Genomic DNA, 27,396 nt, shown 5'->3' with positions numbered 1-27,396 from the left:
ATATATCAAATTTGTGCCTTGGGTTTTACTTTTTTATAACACAACTTGATAGCTAAGATGTTATAATTAACTCTTTACAAGATAGTAAAATAATGATAAAATCAGTTTACCACTAATTCCAATTGGAAGGCCCGGCACAGCCAGATGATTAAGGCACTCGACTTGTAATCTGAGGGTCGCGGGTTCGAATCCTTGTCACACCAAAAATGATCGCCCCTTTTAGCCGTGGGGCGTTACAATGTTACGGTCAATCCCACTATTCGTTAGTAAAAGGGTAGGCTAAGAGTTGGCTGTGGGTGGTGATGACTAGCTGCTTTCCCTTTAATCTTACACTACTAAATTAGGGACGACTAATGCTGATAGCCGCCGAGTAGTTTTGCGCGAAACTCAAAATAAAACAAACCACATGCAGTGAGGAAACTTTATTTTCCACTCTTCAGAAAGAAATTTTTAGAGTTTTAAGCTCTCAGACTTACGGCTCAAATACCGGAAAATATTGTAGTTTTTAATACTTACTTTGGTGGAACAGATCTCAAACCAAATTAAATATTCTTATTTAAGTTATTTCATTCTGCTACCGCTAGGAGGATTAATGTACACTTTGTTCTTTGTTTAAAAATAAACTGTTTAAATAAATAAAATACATTAAGATGTTATATGAAATTAAACATTTTGTGATGTCCTCCGATGGGAAGTCAGCAAGTCCACGAATTTATAACGCTAAAATTCGGGATTCGATTCCCCATTTAAAAATAGCAGATATAACTCAAAATGGCTCTGCTCTAAAACGAAAAAAGTTTCAGATTTTCGTTTTTATAAGTTTTGTATTTTATACTCCTCTCAAAAGAAAGACTAGGAATGATTCGAACCCAAGATATCACACAAATGAGAGACACGTTTACACGTAAGTAGTTGTAACGAATCTCAATTTTCAATATGAAATAGGAATAGGATATACTTTTTGAAACTCTTAACATAAATTGAAAAATTAAAAACTCATTGAATTTCTCTAACAGCACTAAATTGATTATCAGCATTGTTTTATTCTTAACATGAAAAATACAATAAATGTTTTATGATATACGAGGAATATTTCAAAATTCCACCAGCAGAGGCAGCACAGGTACTACATACTGTTGTTTGTTTTTGAATTTCGCACAAAGCTACTCTAGGGCTATCTGCGCTAGCCGTCCCTAATTTAGCAGTGTAAGACTAGAGGGATGGCAGCTAGTCATCACCACCCACCACCAACTCTTGGGCTACTGTTTTACCAACGAATAGTGGGATTGATCGTCACGTTATAACGTCCCCACGGCTGGGAGGGCGAGCATGTTTGGTGTGACGGGGATGCGAACCCGCGACCCTCAGATTACGAGTCACACAAACATTGTTTGTGACAACTAATAGGAATGGGTTGTAGAATACACACCACACACTGTTGTAACCTGAAGAAACATTGTTTTGGACCACTACTACGTGTGGGTTGTATATCCCGTACAAGAGACTGTTGTAGCATTAAGAAATGTTGCGTATGATCACTAGTTGTTGCGGGTTGTGTGATACATGCCATACTCTGTTGTGGAGTTAAGAGACTGATTTTCAATTGAATCATTGTACTAGACCTAAATACTTTGTTTCACAGAACTTTATTCTGATAACTAAAGACGAAAGAAATGAGGGTACATTTATCCCATACGTGTGTGTTTTGTAACTTTATAGGTTATTTGAGGACTATTTGAATGACATCTCAAGCTATGCTGATCGCATGAAATGCCAAATATTTTGTAAAAATTGATGTTATTGTGAAATGATACGTCTTGGCGACTATTTTTAGCACTGTGAAATCTGATGTTGTTAAGGGCATTGTGTATCACACCTCCCTAGTGTGTTCTTCCGCATGTGAATTTTGTTGTCAGTTTTATCAACATTAATAAAAGAATGAGTTTTAAGTGTAAACAAAAGATAAGAACGTTCGTGGACCACTCAAAGTATAGATAGTGATGTGTTTAATCACAGAGAAGGTGCAGAGAGAGAAGATAAAAGGGAAAGAAGATAAAAGCATCGTGGAACAACAGCACTTGATGATAAACTTATTAGAACAAGTAATCTATTCATGAGCAATTTTACATTTAAATTAATTCCACGTTTTACAAGTTTTTAAAAACTTGTAAGATAAACAATCACGATATTTGTTTGTATCAGCTTGTTAATATCTCACGACATATGTGCTACACTTTCTAAGCCAATGGTAGATAAGACCCCGCAACTTTTAAGAGAGGAGAAAGACTCCTAATTAGAAAGAAGTAGTCAAAAATGTATTTGACCCTGTCCAGCTCCTCAATGACCTAAAAGTCCAGTATACCGAACCGAAACGTAACTTATTATCGTCGTGTGTTTGAAAAAGTAAAAGTCTTTCATTTATAGATTCAGAAATAGTGTATTTGGTTGTGCCTTTCTACCATATTGTGGGCTGAAAAGCTAACAACAAGAGGTGATTTATCATCTTACTTACCCCCAAATAGTAGTACCTTATTTTTTATTTCAATTAATTCTTTACTGGGTAGGAGGGTCACCTTCCGACAACTGCCTGCAGGCAGTAAAGGGTGTTACAGATGTGGGGCGTTGTGGGCTTGAGCACCCACATCTCGCTCTCCTAAATTTTATTTCTAATTCTATATCTAATGCTACTCTTTATTTCCTATCTAAGACTGGCTAATAGAGGTTAATAAAATAGAGGTAGATGGCGTATCCCCACCGCAATGTGGTTCCTATTTTGGAGTCATCTCCAAACATAGGGTACATTTTATAATCCCACATTGTAGCTTGTAACCTGGAATCTTTTCAATTGATGCATCGTTTTTGTTTCGGCTTGTTTTTGAGTTATAACAAACTAATATATATGTATTTACACACACATACACATGTTAAATCAAGATAATTTTAGTTTTTGTACAAGACAGGCCTACAAACGTCTTACCTTGTCATAATTGTTGGCCAATACTAAAAACGTTACTCTGATTTAGTAATAATTATCCAATATTATTATGATCACCTTCAGATACACTTCAAGCTATGTGATAAGTTCAATATTCTCACGATAAAGGAATGTATCTTGTAGGCGTATTTAAAAATGACCAGAGTAGGCCTAATTGAAAACGACCAATTTAATTAGCAAGAAATACAAGTCTGTTTAGATTCTCAAACTATAGGGCATTACTAGCGACTTTATCAGTCTACGTAAACTTAGCAACCATCTCAGTATTTATTAAAGTATAAATGTTAACCAGTTACTTGAATTAACGGTTCACGTAATATAACATGAACTCCTTAAGGCAGTGATTCTTAACCTGGGTTCAATCGAACCCCAGGGGAACCCCTGAGTCAATCTCAGGAGTTCGTCGGAGGTCAAGACACACACGCTGTGTGTCTTAACATAAATTAGACCTTTATTATGTACGCTTATATTCGATAAAGAAATAAATTGACACTTGAGAACATTTTTACTTTTCTTTAGTTATTGTTAAATTTTACTGACTTCATGGTAGCAACAAATAAACATATACTGTTACTCTACAACCTGACGTTAGATATATATTTTTTAACATATTGCTGTCTAAAATATATAATAAAGTGTACTCACGTTTGTGTATACGCATACACATTTAGATAGTAAGGTGAAGGTACATTTTCAGGACAAACGAAAACTTATTATTTTAAGAGAAAGACACACTTACGTACGAAATATTGACGTTTTAGTCTAAAGATAAATATTTATTACCTTTCATTTTGCTCATAACTTACTTTTTACTATTTTATTAAAACTGCCTCCATTTTTGGATTATTCAAGTCGCCTTTTCCCCTTCTCCAACGGCTCAGCCACAAGTCTGTGATTTACACGCTTATCGGAACTTAACTATGATGTAAACTATTTTAGAACAGGAAAAATAACTCGATTTATAGCTCGGACGCTCAACTCGGAATCCTTAAAAACAAAAACGAAAATAAACGATGAGGATTTTGGTGTAAGAGATTTTATTTTAGTTCCGATCACAATTAATGAATCGTCAAAAGAAACAGGTAATCTTTATTGTATATAAATTATTAAAGTAATATATGTGACGTGTTTGTATAGCTACGTAATGTGTAATATAACATTAGAACAACAATAATAATATTTTATACATTGTTATATATTGTTAAACGTACGTCATGGCATACTCGAGAAACAGAACATCATAAATAGTTTTATAATTTAACGCATATCAATTAAGAATATTAACGCCGAAGAAGCTGCAAAAAAAGCGAAACGTTGGTTTAAATAAAAATATATTTTATAGTTATCTGTAATTTGATGGTCGGTTTTTCTTGACTTTTATCAAAATATTAACATACAAAAGTGCAAAAATTATCTATTTTCTCATAACAACAATTATCTATGTGATATTGTTGACACGTCATGTTGCTAAGAGTAAAACCTTAGAAACCAGTTCTACAGAGGAGTATAAAAGATATTATAAGTTCTAGAGAAAATGGATTTCCTTTCTTTTCGCATTAGTCGTACAATTTTAATTTACTATCAGTCGATGGAAACATCACTGACGCTATCAAAGTTATATCTTCTTTTTCTTTATGGTATTTTAGTGGTGTTGGCTTTAATTTATTTAAAGCTTAGCAGATCAATCTACATAATATATTTGCCAAAGACTACCAAGTTCATGATATTTTCCCTGTGCGCTATAATTTCACTAATTGTGGGCACACTTCTCTTTGAAATCGTGTTCCTCACACATATACAAAAAATAACGCACGAAGGAAATAACCATGGCTGGAAATTGAAAAGCTATCTCATCTCAATTATGAACCAAATATACCCTGATTTTGGGTAAGTCATGAGACTTGACGATATTGGTTTTTTAACTATTATAAATAGCTTGATCATGTCATGCCAGAAGTATTTCACTGTGAAAGATATATGGAATTTATTGTATTGAGGTCGTCATTAATTAGCTGTATCTTTAAACATGTTATGTAATTAATAATTAACAAAACATCTTTTGTGTTTTTACAAATTACTGTACATTTACATCCATGTAATTGTAGTTGCTGGTCCTAGAGATTTCTACAATAACGTGTATCTATACTGTCGGTAGGTATATGAAACTTATGGTCTATTCTCCATGTTACAAAAACCACAGACCTGATTATTTAACACATTTAAATCTGCTTCCTATTGTCAGTTATCCTGATTTTAAAAGATGTTATGAAGGGTGCTCAAAAAAAGGTTCGTATTTACATAACCTGAGGAACCTTATAATTTACTATGCCGGATTTACAGTATTCATAAGTCTTGGGTTATGTCTGCTACTCCTTCAGGTGTTAAAGGTGAGATTTTAACTCAAATCTTGTAACTATCATATTTACTGAAAATCTCTCAGCCAATTATACAATACAGTAAAAACCGTCATTATAACAACATTGAATGATTATCTGTTTAAATACTTATTGATGATTGAACACTAACTAAACGTTAGAATTATGTTTCACCAACAGCGGGGCTCGGCACGGCCAGGTGGGTTAAGCAGTTCGATTCGTAATCTGAGGATCGCGGGTTCGAATCCCAGTCGCGCCAAATATGCTCGCCCTTACAGCCGTATGAGCGTTATAAATGTGACGGTCAATCCCACTGTTCGTTGGTAAAAGAGTAGCCCAAGAGTTGTCGGTGGGTAGTGATAACTAGATGCCTTCCCTCTTGTCTTACACTGCTAAATTAGAAACAGCTAGAGCAGATAGCCCTTGAGTGGGTTTGCGCGAAATTCGAAACAAACAATATAATTAATCTTGACAAACGTATATTTGTGTGGTATATTCATTGTTGTTTTATAATACTTCATATAATTCAAATTATGTAGTGCGTAGACATTTTCTTACTAATAATAAACGACTTTCTGCGCTCAGCCCACAACGAGTATCGAAACCTAATTTTTAGCAGCATAATCCCGCCGCTTTGCTAACGGGAGTCTCCAAATTTCTTATTTGTCTTTAATAGCCACACAACGTTTCGCTTTACAACTTCGTCAGAAGTGTTCCAGTCAAACACGAACCGTAATTGTCAGTACAAAGCTTCCTAGTGTTTAATTAATATATTTCAACCTGTAGTGTTCATTGTTACTTTTGAGTTATTTTACTGATATTTTCCCACGGCAGTCTTGGTTTTAGTGTTGTTGTTTTTTATTTACAGTTTTAGGATTATATAATTCAAAAGTTTCTATTTGATTATTTCACTGGTGTCAGAACATTGGGTTCACAGTTGCTCTGTGAATACATCATTGGCTTTGAATTATTATTTCATTGTTACAAAATTAATAACTAAGTGTCTCTACCAGTATACATAATTTATTAAAAAATAGGAACTGAAAAACTGCTCACTTGTTGGACTGGATGAAAAACTGACAGACAAAGAAATCATGATAAAGTTAAGAAGTATTGTTTCTCAGGGAGATCCCAATATGAAATATAGAAAAGTATCAGAAATCGGCCATGGGTAAGTCTCATAGTAATAAGTATCTCAGCAGATTTTTATTGTATTTAAATTTATGATAAAATATGATAAATTGAGTGTGCTAAGTGTTCTTATTAGAACTTGAGTCTTTGGGTTGAGGTTCTGTATAAGAGTATTTTAGAAGACGGATCCCAAAGTAGAATCGCTTATGGTTTTACGAAAGGATTCAGAAGAAATAAATGTAACAGATAAAAACATAGCACTAATTAATTATAAGGTATTGTTTTACTTTAGCTGTATCTCTTAATCAGCTTGTTTTTCTAAGACCATGGCCCGGCATGGCCAAGCGTGTTATGGCGTGCGACTCGTAATCTGAGGGTACCGGGTTCGCATCCCCGTCGCGCCAAACATGCTCGCCCTTTCAGGCGTGGGGGCGTTATAATGTTACGGTCAATCCCACTATTCGTTGGTAAAAGAGTGGCCCAAGAGTTGGCGGTGGGTGGTGATGACTAGCTGCCTTCCCTCTAGTCTTACACTGCTAAATTAGGGACGGCTATCACAGATAACCCTCGAGTAGCTTTGTGCGAAATTCAAAAATAAATAAAAATCTAAAACCATATGTTGTTGGGTTTTTTTAAAAAACTGCTGTTGTACCTTGATTTGTTTAAAAAAAACTTTTCAACTTAGTGAATGTATGGCATTAAACTGATCATTTTGTAAATTTTACGTCACAAATTCTTTCTTTATGTTCCAAATACTGTAAAAAAGCAGGCGTCATGATCGAAACTAAATATTAAAACAAGGGTTAATTAAATGTCATATAGTGACCACTGAAATAAAATGTTTTTATACTTTCTTCATAATACTTCGTACTTTTACAGTATTTCACTTTTTCCTTGTATAGAAGAAAAAAATTACCAGCGTTGTAAACATGTTAACAGGCATGAAAAATGTATTAGTTCAAACCTTTAAACTATCAATTTATTTATTTTATTAGTATTATGATTTTGTTATTAAAACTACAAATGCATAGATATTTTATTAATTTCAGTGACTTCTTCCGATATAGTGCATTACCTTCGGTTACATAAATGGATATTCGTCTTCAGTTCTGCCCACTATAAGCAGAAACGTTTTTTTACGCATGTCATATGCCTCCTGCCGCTTCTTTCATGTAAATTACCCCGGGAAAACCCTCCACTAATAAAAACGCCGCATGTGCTTGTTAAGAATATAACTCTCTTTATTCAGTTTTATCAAACTATCATTTCTTTTGTGGCAATGTTCGTATTTAGAAGTTTAAAATTGTTCTACCTAATTATAACTCGAATAGTTGTACTTCCAAAGAGATTTATTTTATCAATCGCTTTTATTATACAGCTTACGTCTTTATCTTTAATATACTATCCAATCATAATTGTTTTATTGTTATTATTTTTTCTTTCTCACACGTTTATATTCATCTATCAAAGAATTTGTTCAATTTATTATTTACCATTTATTTGAAAATTAATGTTACCATTTTATGTGTCACACCACTAACAGTCACTATTGCATTGGCGGCAGGTGGGAGTGATCTGCCATTGGATTTATACGTGGATATTTTCTGAGGTACTGGTTGTTACATGGATCAACCATATTCTGTTGAACTTGAACCACTTCCTCAAGAACATGCCATTCTATCCAGTCTGAAGAATATCGCACCCCGATTTTGCTATTTCTTCGTATGTCCCCGTCAGTAGAACCAGCTAGGCCTCGTATGGTTTGATTCTATGGCTTGTGTTGTTTCATCCCTCTCTCCAATTCTCTATGATCTCTGTCCTCCTGTTTTACATGGTATTTCTTCCTGTCCTTATTTAGTCTTCCTACTTTCCTCTGATATTAGAGTTTTTGCGTAATATTTTGCTTTCCAATTGGTTGAGGGTGCCAACTTGTCTCACTTGACATGGTCTATCATCAGTTTGCTTTGGGATACCATCAAGCTGGTTATCCTCAACATTTGAGGAATATTATGCTAATATGGTGGCACCACGTGATTTTCTGCTGCGTTTAAACCATGCTCAATTTCAAACCTTTGTTCTACCCTTTTTGTCTGCCATCTATCGTGTTCTCCAGGCTATGCATTGATGGTTGAGTTTATTGAGGGACAGCCTCTCCCTTATTATTTTCATAATGGCTCATTAGTCATCCTTTTATCTTGTCTTACACACGTCGTTCCTTTATTATTGATATCTTCTGGGTCTCCATGTGGCCTTGTCCCAGGTTTGTCTATCAACACTTATTTCAGAGAATTACACATTGCGCCCTTTCTTTATTGGTATGTATAAACCATGTTACTGATACTTTGCAATCTCGTATGGAATCCTTTACTATTTCTTTCTTGATAGATTGTTTGTTGCAGTGTAAACCACGACAAACCCCTATTCCTGTTCTAGTCCTTCTCAGACCTTACCTGTTCCTTCTTTTAGGGGTTCTGTATCTCGTTATTTTCCTAGAGGATCAACGTGTTTATCAGGTTCTATCAAATGGACTTTTACTACAATTTCTTTCCCCACCTTTTATATCCACAGACCCCCACTTCCTTTTCTCTGTTTCAGGATTCTGTTACCAATCAACAGCAGTCAAATGTGGTTCAAGCTTTTCTGTCATAATAGGCCATCAGATGTGTGACTGATGTTTCTCTCAGTTTGTATTACAGGTTTTTTATATTCCCTTTCCCCAAAAAATGTAAACTGGCAACCAGTCATAAAATTATCCTACTTCAAAAGTTCAAAAGATTTCTCAATCTCCTTTGTCTTACTATGGACTTTTTCTTCGCCTTCAGGTGAGTTTTTTTGCCGATTATGGATGACCAAGTTGGATGGTACGAACGTTAATTCACATATCCCGACAGTTATGATCATATCTTTGGTTTGTCCATCAATGGGTGAGTTAACAGTTATGCACACTAACCTTTGGCCAGGTTTTGGCCACATATATTTTTGTTGCATAGCTTGAGTTTTTCTTGTCATCTCTATGATCTCAGGATGTATTTTCATGCAAACACCCAAGATGTCCATATCACTGTGTGCTATGTTCTGAGTGTTTTAATCTTGTTGCATTTCATCTTTCTTGTTTACACAAAATCTATCGAATGAAGTGGTTTCTTGAGCCTCTATGTTTCTGGTGGCTTTGACTTCAGTGGGACACTCCTAACATTGATGTCTTTACCACATCATACAACCACAAATTACTTCTGCTTTGTTCTGTGGTCCTTCGTAACTCTTTAGTCAGGATTGGACAAACAAATGATTGTATGTTCATTGGTACTTCATCCTGCTCTTCCTGTCTTCTGTCGTCGTGCGTGGTTCCTTTTCTGATTCTAAGTGAGCAAATCAGGCTTGTCCTGATAAAGTAGTTTCATTTCTGTTATGTTCCATTTGTCCTTTATCCATGAAAGTTTATCAACATAAATGGAATGTTTTTGGCTATTGGTCTCTGGGCCAGAGGTTTTCAGCTAATTGTCCAACTGTTCCTCATATTGCTGAGTTTCTTACTTGGTTTTTCATCAGAGATTTTCTATTTCTAGTTTTCAGGAGGCTTTGTCCCACATCTTTCATTTTCCCCAATATCATAGAGTGTTTGTCTCACTTATAATCTTCACATTGATAAATTTCTTCCAGATTCGTCTTCCTCTTATGTGGACTGCTTTTCTGGACTGTGGTGTTAATGTGGTCCTCCATTGCCTCACTCTGCCTCCATTCAACTCACATTCCACCTGTTCCTTGTATTACCTTTCCCATGAGAGTTATTTCCTTCTCCTCTTATCTTATGGATGCTGGTGGTTTGATTTATTTACCAGTGATGTTTCATGTACTCTTTATCATCCTACACATCTTCTCCTTCATCTGAAACACTCTCTCCTTCCCCTAAACCTCAGTGGCTAGAGAGTGCAACTTCTACTTTTAACCCATGTGCCTTCTTTCCATTTCTCGCCTTTATCCCATGTCTGTTCTGGAAATACTCATGTATTGTATGTGATTTTCAATGTTATATTGTCCACATGGCTTCCAAATGTGTTTTCGTTTTCGCCCCTTATCACTCAGGAACTATCTTCTACTCATGATATTTCTCCTTCCACCCTCACAAACTGGGTTTTGATTTGATTGGCTTATTCCTATCTTTTTGTCCTCCCATATTTTGTTTTGGATGTAATCTCATTAAACTTGACACCTTACCTTCTTTCTGACATCGCATCTTTATCATTCACTGAAAGAATTTCTTCAACTGGCCATTAGGGCCACTCCTAATACATTCATATTTCATCATTTCCATAGTATCACCATTTGTCCTTCTTTGGGTTATCCTTTTCCACATATATCCACTCTTCAAGTTTCTGTGTGACTTTGGTAAGTTATATTTCATTCTTCTTCAAATGTTTTAAGGGTCTTACTTCCCATTTTATTGTAATTACCCATTGTTTGGATCGCACTTTGTGTCTGACCATGTATACCTTAACTTTCAGAACTTGCTCTTGTTAAACGTCTTGACTTGTATGGCTACGCATTGCATACTGTATTGAAGGGGTATTTAACAAGATCATTTGAAGGTTTTCCTGAAGGTGGAATTTCTTTATAAATATACTCGTACTGGACTATACCACTTATGGACTACATGTATAAAGAAGAAAGAGATATCTACCCATTCTTGCTATCCTTTGTATTAAATAAATCGGTATGGTCTGTTTTAAAATAGGGTTTTGTGGTCACCCATTGCACTGTTTCAAGTGTTTTCGTGTCTCCAGACTCTCTATGAGGTTTAATACTCTTTCTGTTTTAGTGGAGTCTGTGGACCGTTAATACTCTCCAGTTCTATATTGCTTGTGTAAGTACTGTAAGGGCAACATCCTTAATGATACAATAAAATCCATTCAGTGTAGAGTGGGGTTGTCGTGTTGTGCTGGTGTAGACGACATGAAATCCTCCACATTAAATCATACAAAAACAAGAGAGTAAGACGTCAAATTGTGGTTCATTCCTTGAATTGGGATCCCTCATTATACCCACACGTAGATAGATATGTGTTGTCGGTGGTCGGATTTTGGATTTAGAGTGGAACCAATGAACATAAATCTTGACACACTTGTTACAAATGTCTGTCTGAAAAGGTTCGCATAATATTATACTTGAGAGACATATAGAGGGCAGCACTGAATGAAAATAGTTATTTGTGTGAAAGGAGGAATGTACCTATCAGAATTGGCCCGGCATGGCTACTCGAGGGCTATCTCTGCTAGCCGTCCCTAATTTAGTAGTGTAAGACTAGAGGGAAGACAGCTAGTCATTACCACCCACCGCCAACTTTGGGCTACTCTTTTACCAACATTATCGCCCCCACGGCTGGGAGGGCGAGCATGTTTGGCGCGACAGGGATGCAAACCCGCGACCCTCAGATTACGAGTCGCATGCCTTAACACGCTTGGCCATGCCGGGCCTAGAAAGTGTTGAAAAATTGAAACTAAATAATTGTACATTATCATTTCAAGAAGAAGTTAGACAAATTATTAAAAACAAAATAACAGTATAGAACGACATTATTGCTATGACAACGTTTAACGTACACATGATCACATACAAGGTTTAATTATCCAAATAATCTGTAGTGCAATTAATATTGTTATGCATTAAATCATTTATATTTTATCAGTATATTAGAATCGCGTTCATATAATAACAAACATTAAATTGTCGATAATTTTGTAATTACAGTATGATAAACTAAGCATACAGTTTTTAACCTTATAAAAATATAAGATTAGAAACATCTGATATTCTATTATTATTTTAAAAGGTAGAATAATTTTATTAGTAGCATGGTGTAATATGTTCATGTTCTTGCACATTACAGATCTAATGATATTTTGTTCTACCGTTTCAGTGCTTCAGGAACAATTTATACAGCCATTGATAAAGCGACTGGTGTGAAAGTTGCTGTTAAACAGATAAATTTAAACCAACAAGTAAAAAAAGAACTTCTAATTAGCAGAATTATCAGTACTTCAAGAAAAGAAACATCCTAATATAGTGAAGTACGTGGACAGTTATCTTGTTGGTGATGAGCTCTGGGTAAGTCTTGTTAGTCTTACATATTAGTTCTCTTTTATTTTTAATATTACCTCTAATAGAGAGTAGGTTAAGGTTCTGTCTTTATTTAGTTAAATATGTTTATTTCAAGCAATTCTTCACATTTAAGAATATTTTTTACATATTACTCTTCTAGGTGTGAATTTTTTTTTAAAATTCTGATTATAAATAATACTTGAAAGATCTCTTATAAGAGACTGTAGATTGGAGCCATATTTGTTTCAGACACAATAATTTTTAACTGATTCCATATATATGATTTTGAAATAACTTACAGTGTTCCTAGTAGTATACTATCTCTCATGAACACAATATATATCAGTAGCACTCTAATTTATTACGTTGATTTATCCATCTTCTATGTATGTTTGGTTCACATAATTTATATGTGGTTGTAGAAATTATTCTATTAAATGTAGCATTATTTGCAAAACTGTAAACTTTGTGTGAAATACAATAAATATTAACTTAGAAGTTTCTTACACAAAATACAATCTGAATTGTTTTGTTTATAAATGTTGGATATAAGATAACATCATTAGTAACTAATATATAAAACAATGTACATTTAAAAAAATATAAAAAATATTTTGTGGTAAAAAATAAAAATTGTAAATAGATAAAACTACGAAAGAAGTTGAAAAGTAATCACTCTTTATTATTTATTAATACTCTTGAAATTGAATTTGTAATATTTTCTATGAACCACACATCTTTCTAGATAATAAAAATCTAAATATTAAAGAATGTTTATGAACTGTTGTTACTTTAGTTCCCACCTCATGAACAATTGTTTGTAAACTTTTCTATTTTTATTTGATATATGATTACTGTCTCATTATTATGTATAATTTTAGTAAATAATAAAATGTATGTGTAGGTAATAATGGAATATATGGAAGGTGGCTGTTTGACTGACATTGTCAACAAAACTTGTCTCTGTGAAAATAAAATATCAGTGGTTTGTAAAGTAAAGTCATATTGATTATTGTCAGTATAGGTTTTTATTATAGCAGAGATCTGATGATTGTAATTTATTTAAATGTTTTCAATAATTATTGTAGTTCCTTGTCAAAACATAGGATACATTCATAAACATTCATTTCCTGAGAAAGGACAATGACTGTTATGTCATGTTGCTTAACAAGAAACATATATAGGCTATACCTTTATGCTAAAATAGATTCAAAACACTCACAATGACAAAGACATGTAGCAGAGGTGGACTAGGCCCTGTTTAGGGGCCGTGCTGTTTCATTACTGGTTAGGACCTATACCATCCTACCAGCACAGAGTTATATATGACCTTTGCACTTTATTTGAGGAGGCCAAAGTACAATGGCACATTGGCCAGTCTGCCTCTGTCACAATATAATATATCAACCTAATAATCTGAACATAGTTGAGTACTTTCATTTATAGAAAAACATATATAGGATAAACAATGTGTTTTGATAATAATGCTTTACAACCACTCATTTTATGTCATGTTGCTTAGTAACAAAAGTATAGTGTAATACTGTTGTTAGTCCATGTACTGAAAGTATAAATGAAATATATAAAATACCTTAATTCAGAAATGATTTAGGTTTAAAGTTACCATAGTTGTTTATCTCAACCTGTAAATCCCACACTTTACTCTTGACAGCAGATAATAAAACAAGTAATAAATTAACCTGATCAAAGCCAGGTACTTCTGGTAGTTATTAATATAAACAAACTTTAATATTTGTTTTGTTGTACTTCATGTTTGTATTGTTGTATCCAAATATCATTATATATAAAATATTGAATACAACAAACACACTAAAATTATACTGATATCTTAATATATTTAAAACAAATTCATATTTCATTTAGGTTCTCAAAGGAATAGAGTTTCTACATATTAATAACATAATTCACAGAGATATTAAAAGTAGTAACATTTTACTTGGAAAGGACTGCAGTATAAAACTAGGTCAGTTTTTAGACATATAATGACTGTGTGAACATGTGTAGTTCTAAGTACTTTAACTTGTTTCTAACACTTTTTATCATAGATTACTTGAAATTGTGACAACACATTAGTTTAATTAAAACAAGAGTTTAAGTTACTATTTGTCAGTTAGAAACTAATATTAATCTGATAGTTTATTTATCAAAAAGCAGTCTTATGTGAAGACCTTATTATAAATTATATGTATATATTAATGGAAAGTAACATTTGTCTCATAGTACTATAAGCCAGTAATATACAAACAGCAAACAAAAAATACAAAATTGTTTTTTAAAACCTGTCTGTCTGAAATTTAATATTTAAAGTTTTCATTATTATAAAACAAATCAACTACAGATGTGTTTACTTTTCTATATATTTCTTAATTTGTCTGTTGTGATTGAAAAATTACAGGTATGTAAGAAAACCATTTTGTTTTAATTTTATATACCTGTAATTTTGAACCACAATAGACAAGTTAAGAGGAATATAAACAATGAAATACATCTACAGTTAACTTGTTTTATAATAACTTTTAACTTGTACAATATTTCAGTATTTACACCATTTATATTGAAATATTTAATGTTTTATACCACATGTATAAATAGTGTTTCATAGAAACTTTTGTGTCTCACCATCTAACCAAACTGATGAGTTCTAATATTGAATGAAAAGCTTGTTTGGATCTGATTTGTAGGATACAAAAGATAGATTTGAAATACTGTTTCTCACACACTTTTTGATTCTAAGCCACAATGGAGAAACTAAGAACAATGTGAAAACAACACCAACACTTGTTTTTATAACCAGTTTTAAGCCAGTTGGTTTTAAATATTTTGTTAATTTTCCATGTTTAACTCATGATTTTTGTTATTTAATTATATTTTACATTTTCTAACACTACTAATTTCTAAAATAAATATTTTATTACAAACTATTTGTTCTGGAACTAAGCAGATTTGTATGTTGACAAGTTTCATTTGTATATTTGGATGTTTAATTATTTCTATTTTACAATCAATATTATCAATAGGACCAGAATAAATTTAAATTATAGTTAACCAACTGCAGGCATGCCAATGACATTTATGAAAAAAAGAGGAAAAGGTATATAGCCTGGCGCCACAGCGAGGTGCAGCCGCGCCTGACTAGGGGGGTCCGGAGGCATGAAAATGGATGCTATTTGGTGTGATTTGGTGTAATCTGGGACATAATTTCTTTATGTTTTTTGACATTGCAATGTTGGAAAAGTACACAATATATATCATATAAAATAACAAAAAGAAATTAAAAGACTAAATCAAACTAATAAAAACTATAACTTTCATTTACAGTTTTTAGCAGATTGATTTATTCTTTTAATTTGCATTCATTTTTTAGAAGATATATCAAAATATCTAAAATTAACAAATAAAATAAAAAGTAAATAAATGAAATTTAAGATTGTTTATTTGCTATTTATTCAGTTTAATTTTTTTCTAAATCAAAATATATTAGTAATATGAGTTAATAAAGCCAAAATAACTCAGTAAATATTTCAAATACAAATCATTTCATTATTATCCTTTTTTGTCATCAATAACATAATCAACTACTGGTATGCTGCCAATTAAATGTTTTACAGTCATTGCCAATAACTACTTCTCTGCTGCATATATTCCATACAATTTTCAAATCACATAAAATTACTCTTTTGACAAATCATGACTACCAACAGTTCAAATTGTTCATCTATGCAATCTTGTCATTATACTACTGGTACCTTAATGTCAGTGAATTTTCCATTCTTTCACAAATTGACAATACAAACTAAAACAGCATATGAAGGAAAGCTATGACATTGCTTAAAAATTCAACTACTGATATGGTTCAATATTAAACTACTGATATCAGTGATATGCCTCAGAAATTAAATTTTGTACAGTCACTGACATCAACAACTACTGCTCTGCTGCATGTATTCCATTAAAATTTCAAATTACTTAAAATTACTCTACATGACTACCTGCAGTAAAACTTGTTCATCTATACAATCTTGTCAGTAAGTTACTGGTACCTCAATGTCAGTATATTTTTCATTCTTTCACAATACAAACTGAAACAGCAAATCAAGAAAAGCTTTGGCATTGCTTCAAAATAAAATTAATGATATGCTTTAAAATAAACCACTGGCACTGTATGCTGCAGATAATAATAAAATGTTTTCAGTCACTGATATCAACTTCTGCTCTGCTGCATAAATTACAGTCAAATTTCAAATAACTAATTTCCTTTAATCAATCTTGGCTACTTTCCTCTTTTTCGAGACAAGGGTTTCCAGTGCTCTCTTCCGAGCTTTTTTTCTCTCCTTCTCTGAACGGGCATCTCTCTGTGCCTCTGCGGCTTTCTGGACTTTTTCTTTAGCCAAGGTGGCTGGGCCAGATTTCACAGAACCATAGGCCTCAAGCCTTTCTGCCCTTTCTTCTGATTCTCCCTCAGCTTTGAGGTATACTTTGAAGCTGGTGATCTAATGTTCTTACGCATTCTCTTGTCTACAGGATCAAAATGAACATCTTTCCTTTTAAACATTTCAATCGCTGTTGTTTCTGTGGAGCGTAGAGAATATTTTATCGTCTGGTATGCACACGATACCAGACCACAAGACCTGCAAGACTGCCTCCAAGATGGCGGTCAGATTTTTTTTTTCTGCAATAAACATTGAAAAATACGATTTCTCCTCAAAACCACCTACCCGCCCCAAATGGCTCATATTTTCTCCTCGAATTTACACGAATCTGTTGGGTGATCGTTGGCCATTTGAAAACCGCGGAAATCCGTGTTTCAGCAGAAAAATGGCACGCATGCAATTGAATATTTTTTATTAATTTATCTGAAACAAATGACAAAATAATTTTATTTTGTTGTAAATCTAAACAAAAATAATGAGAAGTTAATGTTGTCATGCCCTCATAAAAAAATGATATAATATATCTGGCTGGATAAGGTTAACTAGTTTTAGAAATATTGAACTTTTGTTATTTACATTTAACCTGATGAAGTGACTACAAACCTGTAACAATTATTAATATACCTTAAGTTGATTTTGTAAGGCTCATTAGAAGCTCTGTACAACTTAATTCTGTTTTCATTTGCTCTCACATGAAAACATTATTTTTGGTTTTCTCCATCACAGCTGATTTTGGATTATGTGCCAAAATGTCCCCTGAACGAAATAAACGAACGTCAGTGGTTGGCACTCGTCAATGGATGGCTCCAGAAGTAATAATAGGGAAAATGTATGGACCGGAGGTTGACATCTGGTCACTGGGTATTACAGCCATTGAAATGATTGATGGTCAACCTCCTTATTATGATGAAAATTCTGACATGGTAAGTGTTAGTAACCAGTGCTTACAGCCAAGGAATAAGAGTAGATTGAATTTCAATTTTCTCCTTATATGGATGTCTCCCATTTTTCTTCTTTTCAAATTCTTTAGGTTTTAAAAGTAATAAAAGATTTAAATTAGATAGAAAATTATAGTCTTTCATGAACAGTTTCAAGGTCTTAATCATTTCGGTGGATTAATGGTTTGCTTTAGTTAAACACAAATGCTTCTCTAATAATGTTAATCACAAAAATTACCATTGTTTCACAATACCCAAATTCTTAAAAGCTACACTTTTGTACTATAAAACACGTTTTGTACAGAGTGTCTTTCACCAACTACACGGAATAGATGTAATAAAGACAAAAAGATGGCTTTGCACATTATTCATACATATAGTTGTATTGAATATAATGAATATAACAACAATAAATATTTGACAAGATTGTTTACAGTAACAAACATGTAATTATTGAATGTACATATTATTGTTTTGTAACTTGTTAACTTTTAATGTTTTTGGCCATAGTATTACTATCATCTTCTGAAGCCACTATAATAAAACAGTTACAGTTTAGGTAATTTACCCATGGTGATATACTTTTGGAGCTATTTAGATATTATTTGGGAGGAATTATCCAAAAAGTTGTACATGGTGATGTCATTGTTGTCAAGTAATGATGATTCTGTAATAGTCCATGAAGCAGATAGTATTTTTGTGTTTTATAAGTAAGGTATATTCTATCTCTGTAATGCTAATGTAACTAACAGTATTGGTTATAATTTTTCATTATGTATACTTATATATTTTTATAATCTGAATTTCTTTTCAGATATATAACTTAATACTAACAAATGGGAAGCCAGAAATTGAAAATAAAGACAACCTGTCTCCAGTTTTCCAAGATTTTTTGAATAAATGTTTAGAAGTAGACGTAACTAAAAGATACACTGCCTCTGAACTCTTAATGGTATGGTATAAATTACTCTTAGTTTCATATTTGTTTACTTTGTAATCTCCATAATTCCACACAATATCAAGTTTTACTGCTGTTAAACTGACCAACTTTAAGGTGAATATTTTTACTTTGTAAAACTTGTTATTATATTTAAATCCATCCATTCACCTTCACTTCAGTTGATCTCTAACTGGTAAAAGTGGTTGTACTTCATAGCAATGTTCCTGTGATATAATTTTTGAGATAATAAAACTCAAAATGTTGTTGGATCTTATATTCAGATACTTTGAATTTTAATGTGTTTATTATTCATTAAAAACACACCTGATTTTCACAATATTTTGTATGGTTTATCTAAGAGCTAGTTCTCTGTTTATATTTAATGACAAAAAATTGTAACATTGTTTGTATTTACCTCTGTCCTTATTCATACATAAACATGGTGTACATTGTAAACTAGTTATAGAAAACAACTGTTCCATTCTATAAGAATATTAATAACTGTTATATTATATATTTAATAAGGTACAATTTGTTTTCCCCTAGTAAGAGTTACTTGTCTGTTTGTTGTGTTTCCACAAATTTTTACATTAGCCATTATAACAGTTTGTAGTTTCATAATCTCAAATATCTAATATTTATAAAATAAGTATATTGTGAGGGATTTCAGATTTACTGTATAAAAAAAACCAATTGTCAGTTGGTCTTGAAGAGGAAGTTATACCAAAACGTTACCAATAAATCCATCATGTCACATGATCAAGTCTTCCAAGTTCAGAAAGAGAAAGAAATGACATACCTGCAGTGTCATGCATTAACAAAAATTCTAATAAGAGTCATGTCAGAAGGTTATGTGAATCTTGATAAAGAAAAACCATTGATACAAATCTGTACAAATTACAATATGATAAATATACAACATCATACCATGGTTTTGAATATTTTCTTAGATGTTTGAGAAAAATAAACAAATCTACCAACCAAAACATATACATTATAAAGGTAGATATTATCATTATTAGTGTTGTAACTTGTAATGGAAAACAAATATTTTGAGCCTGGTGATGAAAAAGTTTAATGTTTCTCATAATTAATGGAGAATTACATTTCATTAATGGTTTGAGAAACAATTACATGTATCTTCTAAATTTTTGTTTTTGTTGTTTATGTGATTTTGATACCTTCTGTGGGTTCTACAAGTTTTATTATATAGTGTTTTATATTACAAAAGGCTGGTAATTCTTATAGATAGACTCATGTAGGACTGGTAATGTGTAATGAATTTTCTGTTTTTATCTTTTTGTAATTTTCTGTTTCTTATGCTTTATGGTAAAGTATATATAATATTTTGATCAGTACAAATTGTAAACTGTAAGATATCTTCTTACAGAGGATTGTTAAATGTCAATTGTTATATATTCTTCTAGAAGAATATAATTTAGAGAACACTTGATTTGACCTTGTTTATAAAATCATATTGTTAGAGGGTTTTAGTTTAATACGTGGAATTACTTAATCTTCAGTTGTCAGCATGTTTTTGAAATGACATACTCTTTAAAAATATGAAACTTGTATTACAGTACTATACAAAAGTGTTAGAATAAAGTTAAAAATTAGATTTCAGGCTCCATGAAAAGAACAATGTAAGGTGAAACCTCAGGTATATTAATCTCTATATTTAGTAGAACAAACTCAGTGGAAGTGCTTGAGTTCAGTAAACAGTTAATATTTTCTGTGTCTCACTTTTTGCTTTAATAACTGCAGACAGTCTTTTAGGTATTATTACAAGATATTTAATCAAAGTATCCTATAGGAGTTTGCTCCATGTGGCCTTCATACACTACCATAAAGTTTCTTTGGAAGTAACTTTTGATTTGTAAAGTTTTTAATCTGTCCTATCCCAGACCTGCTCAGTTAGGTTGAGATAGGGGCTCTGTGGGGGTAACTGTGTTATTTGAATTACTCTTGTAGCTTGTTTCTTAGCTATGTAATTTCTGCAGAGGTTGGATGGGGTTTTGAGGTCATTATCTTCTTGGTAGTAGAATCAGTTACCAATAATATGTAAACCACTGGATACTCTGTGATGGATCAATACTTGTGCTGGTCTATTGTTCAATGTATTTTGAAAAATTTCCTGTCATCTCATCATAAACACCCCCCCCCCCATACTATCACACTGCCTCTCCCATGCTTCATAGTAGATGCTGTGTGGTGAGATAAGTATCTTTCACCTTTCTTCTGTCTGACATACAACACACATTTTGAATGAAATATTTCAAACTTGGACTCATAAAATGTAAAGAATGACAGACTATTCCCTTGACCTAACATTTTTACACAGTACTGTTTACAGAGACTAATTTAACATAATGTGTATGATGTAGAATAATTACTTTTATTAAACAGATGTTTTTATTACTTTTTCACACAGCATCCTTTCATTGAATTGGCAGATGGGTGGAATCTTTACGATCTTTTAGAGTGTCAACCAGAGATGCAGTAAAATGTTATTAATACAGTAAAATGAAATATCCCCAAATATATGTTGAAATGTGTTACATGAAGTTGTTTATGACAGCCAGCATCTCTAGAACAAGAAAGTTAACAGATTGTGTTTGTCAGTTTTCCCCAAGAGTAATAATGTATTGGGTATTTAATAAACCCACAAAAGGAAATAAACATTTAATGTTTTGATAAAATGTTATATCAGTAACAAGGTGAAACTGCTTTAATAAATATTTGGTATTTTTCTGAAGATTTGTGACATCTATTAAGTGCAAGGGTACAAATAGTTTTTCCTATTTTGCTAATAAATTCATCTTTATAGATGTTTAAATAATATCCATTTTTTCTGTTGTATAAGGATATTTTTACAAATTGGAAGGAAACAAAACTCTTACTTAGATCAAATTATTATTTTGTTTACCACAATGAACATTTTTTATTATGTTTGTTAACAAAAATACGAACAAACTGAAGAAAATGGAAGATCACTGATGTGAGACAAACATGCATCCTCATTTATTCTCATTCTTTTGTCAAATCTAAGTGTTATAGTGATATACTGAGAGACTTGGCACAGCCAGGTGATTAGTGATATACTGAGAGTCTTGGCATGGCCAGGTGATTAGAGTGCTGAACTTGCAATCTGTGGGTTGTGGATTTCAACCCTTATCCCACTAAACATGGCACCATTTCATTCGTGTACTCTTGGTACACTTTCATCTGATTCTGAAATGAATAGATTTTTAGGGTCAGACATTTGGTTAAAAACTTACTTTCTCCAGGGACATGATATTAGCATGATATCTTAAGAAGGAGTTTATATCATACCTTCTTATTGACAAGAAACCAATCTGAAATAAAAATGTATCTCAGAATGGCCGCTATGGGTATTAACTTTTATTGGTAAGCAGATAAAAAGGTTTTGACCTTCCTAGGTCATCTTCAGGTTAATAAAACTTGCTGAATCTGCATGGCCATTGCTTCTTTAGCCAGTTTTGATGTCATATTCTGCTGTCCCATTTACACAAGAAACACAGAAACATTTTCTAACTTGGTTGTTGACCAAACAAATTACAAAGACGTTTTAATTTTCCATAGAGAACCCAAACCATATTCTTACTACTGACCATACTAAGAAGAAGTTTGAGATTTTCTTATGAATGAATAATAGCAACAGATGTTTATATGTTTACGTATGTGTTCAGAGAACAAACATAATAATAAAAATGTTAATTGTGGTAAGCAAAATAATAATTTGAGGAAAGCCTTCCATGAACTCCTTCTCTCAAACACACAATGGAGGTAAATGATGAATTAATTATAAAACATTTGAATTGTTTATAAACAAACATGTATGTATAAAACAAGAACAATGAACAACTACCGTTTTATATAGTTCTAATGTATATGAAGAGTGAAACAATGAATTGGAAAATAAGCTAAAAGGATTGATATAACACCATAAGTACAGAAAACTTACACTAACACATCTGTCTCACACTAACAGTTATGTCACAATAAACCTGCAGTATTAAATTCTGTTACTATAATATGTCTGTATATTTCATATGTCTGCAATAGTACAGTATTTAATGATAAATAAATTTAAAACATTCACCAAAATTCAGGATAAACTACTTACAAAGTATCTGCATAATAAAACCAAACCTACCATGAAACAAGTTTAACAAAGTTCTTGTTTAAAGAAATGCCAGCACTTGCATCAAAAATACTGCTGTGAGAATCTCCAATAAAGCCTGACGAAACCACCTAAACAGCGTCATGAGAGAAAAATAAAAAATCACCAAAGTGTTTATTGTTCATTTCTGATATATAGGAATCAATTTTAAATTCTCATATTCTAATACATATTTTATTCTAATACAATGTTTATTAAAATCTTAAACAATAATAATTGTGTTTGGAATACAGTACAATTACAAAACTGATTTTCCTGTTTACTAAAGAAATAAACAACAACAAAATTAGTCTAAAACTTTGTTCAGGATGTGATAAAATTATATTTTAAAATAAATACATACATACATATGATGAACCTATTATGAACTGATATCGTTAATTAAAATTAATGACAGGGTGTTAATTTTGTGGCATAATATTCATGGAAAATATGCAAGGTACAACATAAATAGTAGGCACTGTTTTATCTAAAGCCCAAAAGAAACAGAGGTAATATAGCCAATTTACTCGTAAGTGGGTGGGTGTTGTTTTATAGCAAAGCTGCATTGGGCTATTTGCTGTGCCCACAAGAGAAATTCAACACTTGATTTTAAGTGTTGTAAATCCTAAGACTTACTGCTGTTCCAACAGGGGTCCATAAGTGAGTAGAATGAGACATATTTGCATATAATTGAATATAAAAATGAATTAGATGCTTTAACAGTTTTTATTTTTGATGTCACCGTATTTGTTTTCAGAATCACATCATCTAATTATGACTCACAATAAAGTCTGCAACAAGTATTAAAATTATAATTATTTTTTTTTAAATACTTCAATAAAAGAAACATTTTCAAATACTTTGATAAATAAAATTATTTTCTACTCTTAAAAAAAAAGACTCGTTAAACTTTAATGCACATGATGACCACAGGTTTTTATGGCAAAGTTTTTTCTTATCTAAATGAATTGCTATTTCATAATTTGGAAACTCTACTCTGCCATATAATACACAACATTTAAAATATAAATAAATAAAAAATTTCAGTTAAATCTTACTTCACCTATATCCCATTATGGTGTATTGTAAAAGTTGATTTTGAGGTGTGGAATGGTTTAACTTAGAACTTGGACCATCAACAGTTTTCTGGGTTGCTGTTATGGCACAAACTGTAGTCTTCATTGTCAAACTTAAAACAGTTTAACTATAGACACATAAAAACATTTAGTAAAGGAACAGTATTTTTAGTTTGACAGCAAGTTGGACATTTCTTAACAATAAGTGATTCTGTTAACAATCAGTTTCTTCAAACAAATTTAATTTTACATACATTCTTTATAAAGTTCAACCTCACTTTCTATTTAAAACTATCAAATCAAAATAAATTTTAGGAACCGTTTTCAGAAAGTGGTTTAAGTACATAAGAGTAGAATTAGTCTGGTAATTTCAACCTTTCTAAATACACTGGAATATTTTAAAACCATAAACTGTAAAAATATAACTTTTTTTTCTGCTGGTTTTCATTATGTATAATTTTATTTTCATACAACTAACTAAGAAAATAAAAAATATATAAACATATTCATGTACATCTGTGGTAACATTGGAAATTCAGAAAACTATTTAATATCAAAGAAAATTTATAAGTATTAAAAGGTATAAACTCTTCTGTATGACAAACTTAGGTACAATTAATTAAATTATGCTAGTATGTACACAGAATGATGTATTTTCCATTAAACTTTGTAAAACGTACATACACAATGACAATGTAGTACTACATAAATTATACTAAAGATGATACAGCAGTTTGTTAATTAACAATGATATTGTAATAAGTTTGTGAAAAGTAGTTTAAGTTGTTACTACACATCATATTTAATCATTCTACATCAGTTTACTTTGTATAATAATAACAACAGATGATGAATACAAAAGATAAACAAAGGGTTTTTTACTAACCAAATTTAGGATAAATAACTAAATTGTTAGAATACAGATGTATTCGTAAATTTATTTTCTTAACAAAAATGTGAATTTTAGTGAAAAGAGAATGTCATAAAGGTCTAATGTATTCTCTGATTTCCTAAAGGACTACACATCAAAACAAACTGTTTAAACTGGTTACAGTCCCCCCATTGAATGAGGCCTACTTTATTTACTTACTATTTTAAGCAGTGCCAGTGAATTAGCCATGAAATTCTTTCCTCTTATATGGCTATTCTGAAATTAACATAGCAAAATGTAATACATCTTTGACATTGTATAAATATGATGCAACTAATGCTAGTTGGCATACCTTCTGAATAATAGTGCATATTATGACTTATTTTACAGTAACGTAAATTTCAGGAAATTCTCACCTCCTTCGAAACTCACACGTACTACTTACTGTGTTGGTTGTTTGTTGTTCCCGTTTCGGCGACCATTTTGAAACGTCACAGTTTGTGATTGGTCAATGTAAGAGAGTGTTTTCTCTCTCTCTGTTTATAACTCTATGAAAATTAATTTACACGGGTTTCTGGAAGATAATCTCACATGAGGGTGTACAACACTGTTTTCGCTTTGACATCAAACCCACAGTATACAGAAGTGAAATTAAATACGCCTACAGTAATTCGTCTGGTTGAGAAGCGTTGCCAAGCCCAAATAGAAATTGATTTTTTTTAAATTTTTTTTTATAAAAGTCACTATAGTTTTATTAGAGTTACAGGTTGTATTTTTTGGGATTGTTTTGTTTCGAGTTTTTATTTATTTATTTTTTGTAGCAGTATTTGACTTCAGCACAAAATAACATGGAACGTAGAAGTCGTTTCTGTAATTGACTGCGTTATTGACTAGCCTACTACCCATCGTCACAATTTCAGAATCACCCATTTTCACTCTTGTTTGGTTAAAACCATTTGGCACATTGTACATTCAATTAATCGTGCAACTCGTCATTTTAAGTGTAAGCCATAAATGAGCAGATTTGAAAGTTAGTACTGTTTTTTATGTGCTTATTTCGAAAGTTATTTTTTCGTGGAACATTGAAACATTGGGTTTGAGATTAGAGAAGGAAAAAAAGGCTCTTTCCCATTTCCAAATTAGCCAGCACGGACTTCCTAATATACTTAATCTTTTTCAGATGAATGGCAGGTTATGATTGTGTTCAGAGTATCATTAGTTAAATTATATTATCAGTATAGAGTGAAATGAGGTCCAATGTATCAATATCAAACTAGAAATATATAATTCGTGATGACGAGAAAACCCACTTGTAGAGAAATTATATATTTAAAACGACTGATGATCGAAGAAGGTCGAAACGTTGTTCGCTTCTCTATTAGTGCCTTCTCTACCTATACCAGCCGTTTTTAAATATATAATTTTCTAGAAATATATAACTTAAGAAGAATAGGTTATTTTATCAAAGAGAGTAACTAAACTTGCCTGTGTGGACTTTGACAAAAGATCGACAATTATTGAAGTAAGCTTAAATACGAAAAAGGAGAGACAACTGTAAAAGTATAGGATACAACTGTGGTAACACGACGAAACATAAGTGAACTATGTTCGGATAATTAGACGATAGTAATAGAGAAAAGTAATTAGATTTATTAACTGAAATTGTAAAGCAACTGGAAAGGTTTAAGTGAACTTTTGAGAAGAAGAAGAGAATAATATATGTAGTGTTTATGATATGCCTATGATCATTTACAATGCAAAGAAATTTTGTAAATACGTTTAATTAGTTCCGTGAGGCCCGGCATGACCAGATGGTTAAGGTACTCGACTTGTAGTCTGAGGGTCGCGGGTTCGAATCCTCGTCACACCAAACATGCTTGCCTTTCCAGCTGTGAGGGTGTTATAATGTAATGTAACGGTCAATCCCACTGTTTATTGGTAAAAGAGTAGCCCAAGAGTTGGCGCTGGGTAGTGATGACTTGTTGTCTTCCCTCTAGTCTTACACTGCTAAATTACGTACGGAGAACACAGATAGTCCTCGAGTAGTTTAGCGCGAATTTCAAAACAAACCAAAACCAATCTGTGAAGTGAATGCTGTTATATTAACTTACTAAACATAATATAAAGTAAGTTTCCTGATAATCTTACATTAATCAATCTTCGTTTATTTTAACAGGATTTCACATTAGCTGTGAAAACTAATACGCACTTTTCGTTTTTAACTTGGATTTCACATTAAAGGTATTAATAAACTAAATCACAGTATTGAATGTCACAGAGGTTAAAAACAATAGGCCTTCTGATTGTTCTGTGACGTTATTATAATAATATGTTATG

At 32.1% G+C, this 27,396-nt stretch overlaps 1 protein-coding gene and 1 long non-coding RNA gene across 3 annotated transcripts; one reads left to right on the top strand and one right to left on the bottom strand.

Annotated features, from left to right (window-relative positions):
* Positions 1-17,797: 17,797 nt before the first annotated feature.
* LOC143251895 (serine/threonine-protein kinase PAK 2-like) lies at positions 17,798-21,503 on the top strand. The gene is made up of 3 exons (XM_076503230.1): positions 17,798-17,971; positions 18,801-18,938; positions 21,358-21,503. The coding sequence occupies exons 1-3, from the start codon at positions 17,798-17,800 to the stop codon at positions 21,427-21,429; spliced, it is 384 nt and encodes a 127-aa protein (XP_076359345.1). The 3' UTR covers positions 21,430-21,503.
* A 44-nt stretch (positions 21,504-21,547) lies between these two features.
* Positions 21,548-25,600, bottom strand: LOC143251898 (uncharacterized). Of its 2 annotated transcripts, none has more exons than XR_013028700.1 (5): positions 25,505-25,600; positions 25,279-25,335; positions 24,171-24,316; positions 23,104-23,201; positions 21,548-22,157 (listed from the first exon to the last, which is right to left on the bottom strand). It is a non-coding gene; the product is annotated as an uncharacterized LOC143251898 (long non-coding RNA). The 2 variants fall into 2 exon arrangements; XR_013028699.1 differs by having other exon boundaries at positions 24,176-24,316; positions 25,505-25,597.
* Positions 25,601-27,396: the final 1,796 nt, after the last annotated feature.

The sequence above is a fragment of the Tachypleus tridentatus genome, chromosome 6 (genome assembly GCF_004210375.1).
Source record: "Tachypleus tridentatus isolate NWPU-2018 chromosome 6, ASM421037v1, whole genome shotgun sequence".
In the NCBI taxonomy this organism is placed as follows: domain Eukaryota; kingdom Metazoa; phylum Arthropoda; class Merostomata; order Xiphosura; family Limulidae; genus Tachypleus; species Tachypleus tridentatus.
The sequence above is the reverse complement of the archived record's forward strand: the minus strand, read 5'-3'. Positions and strand labels throughout refer to the sequence as shown.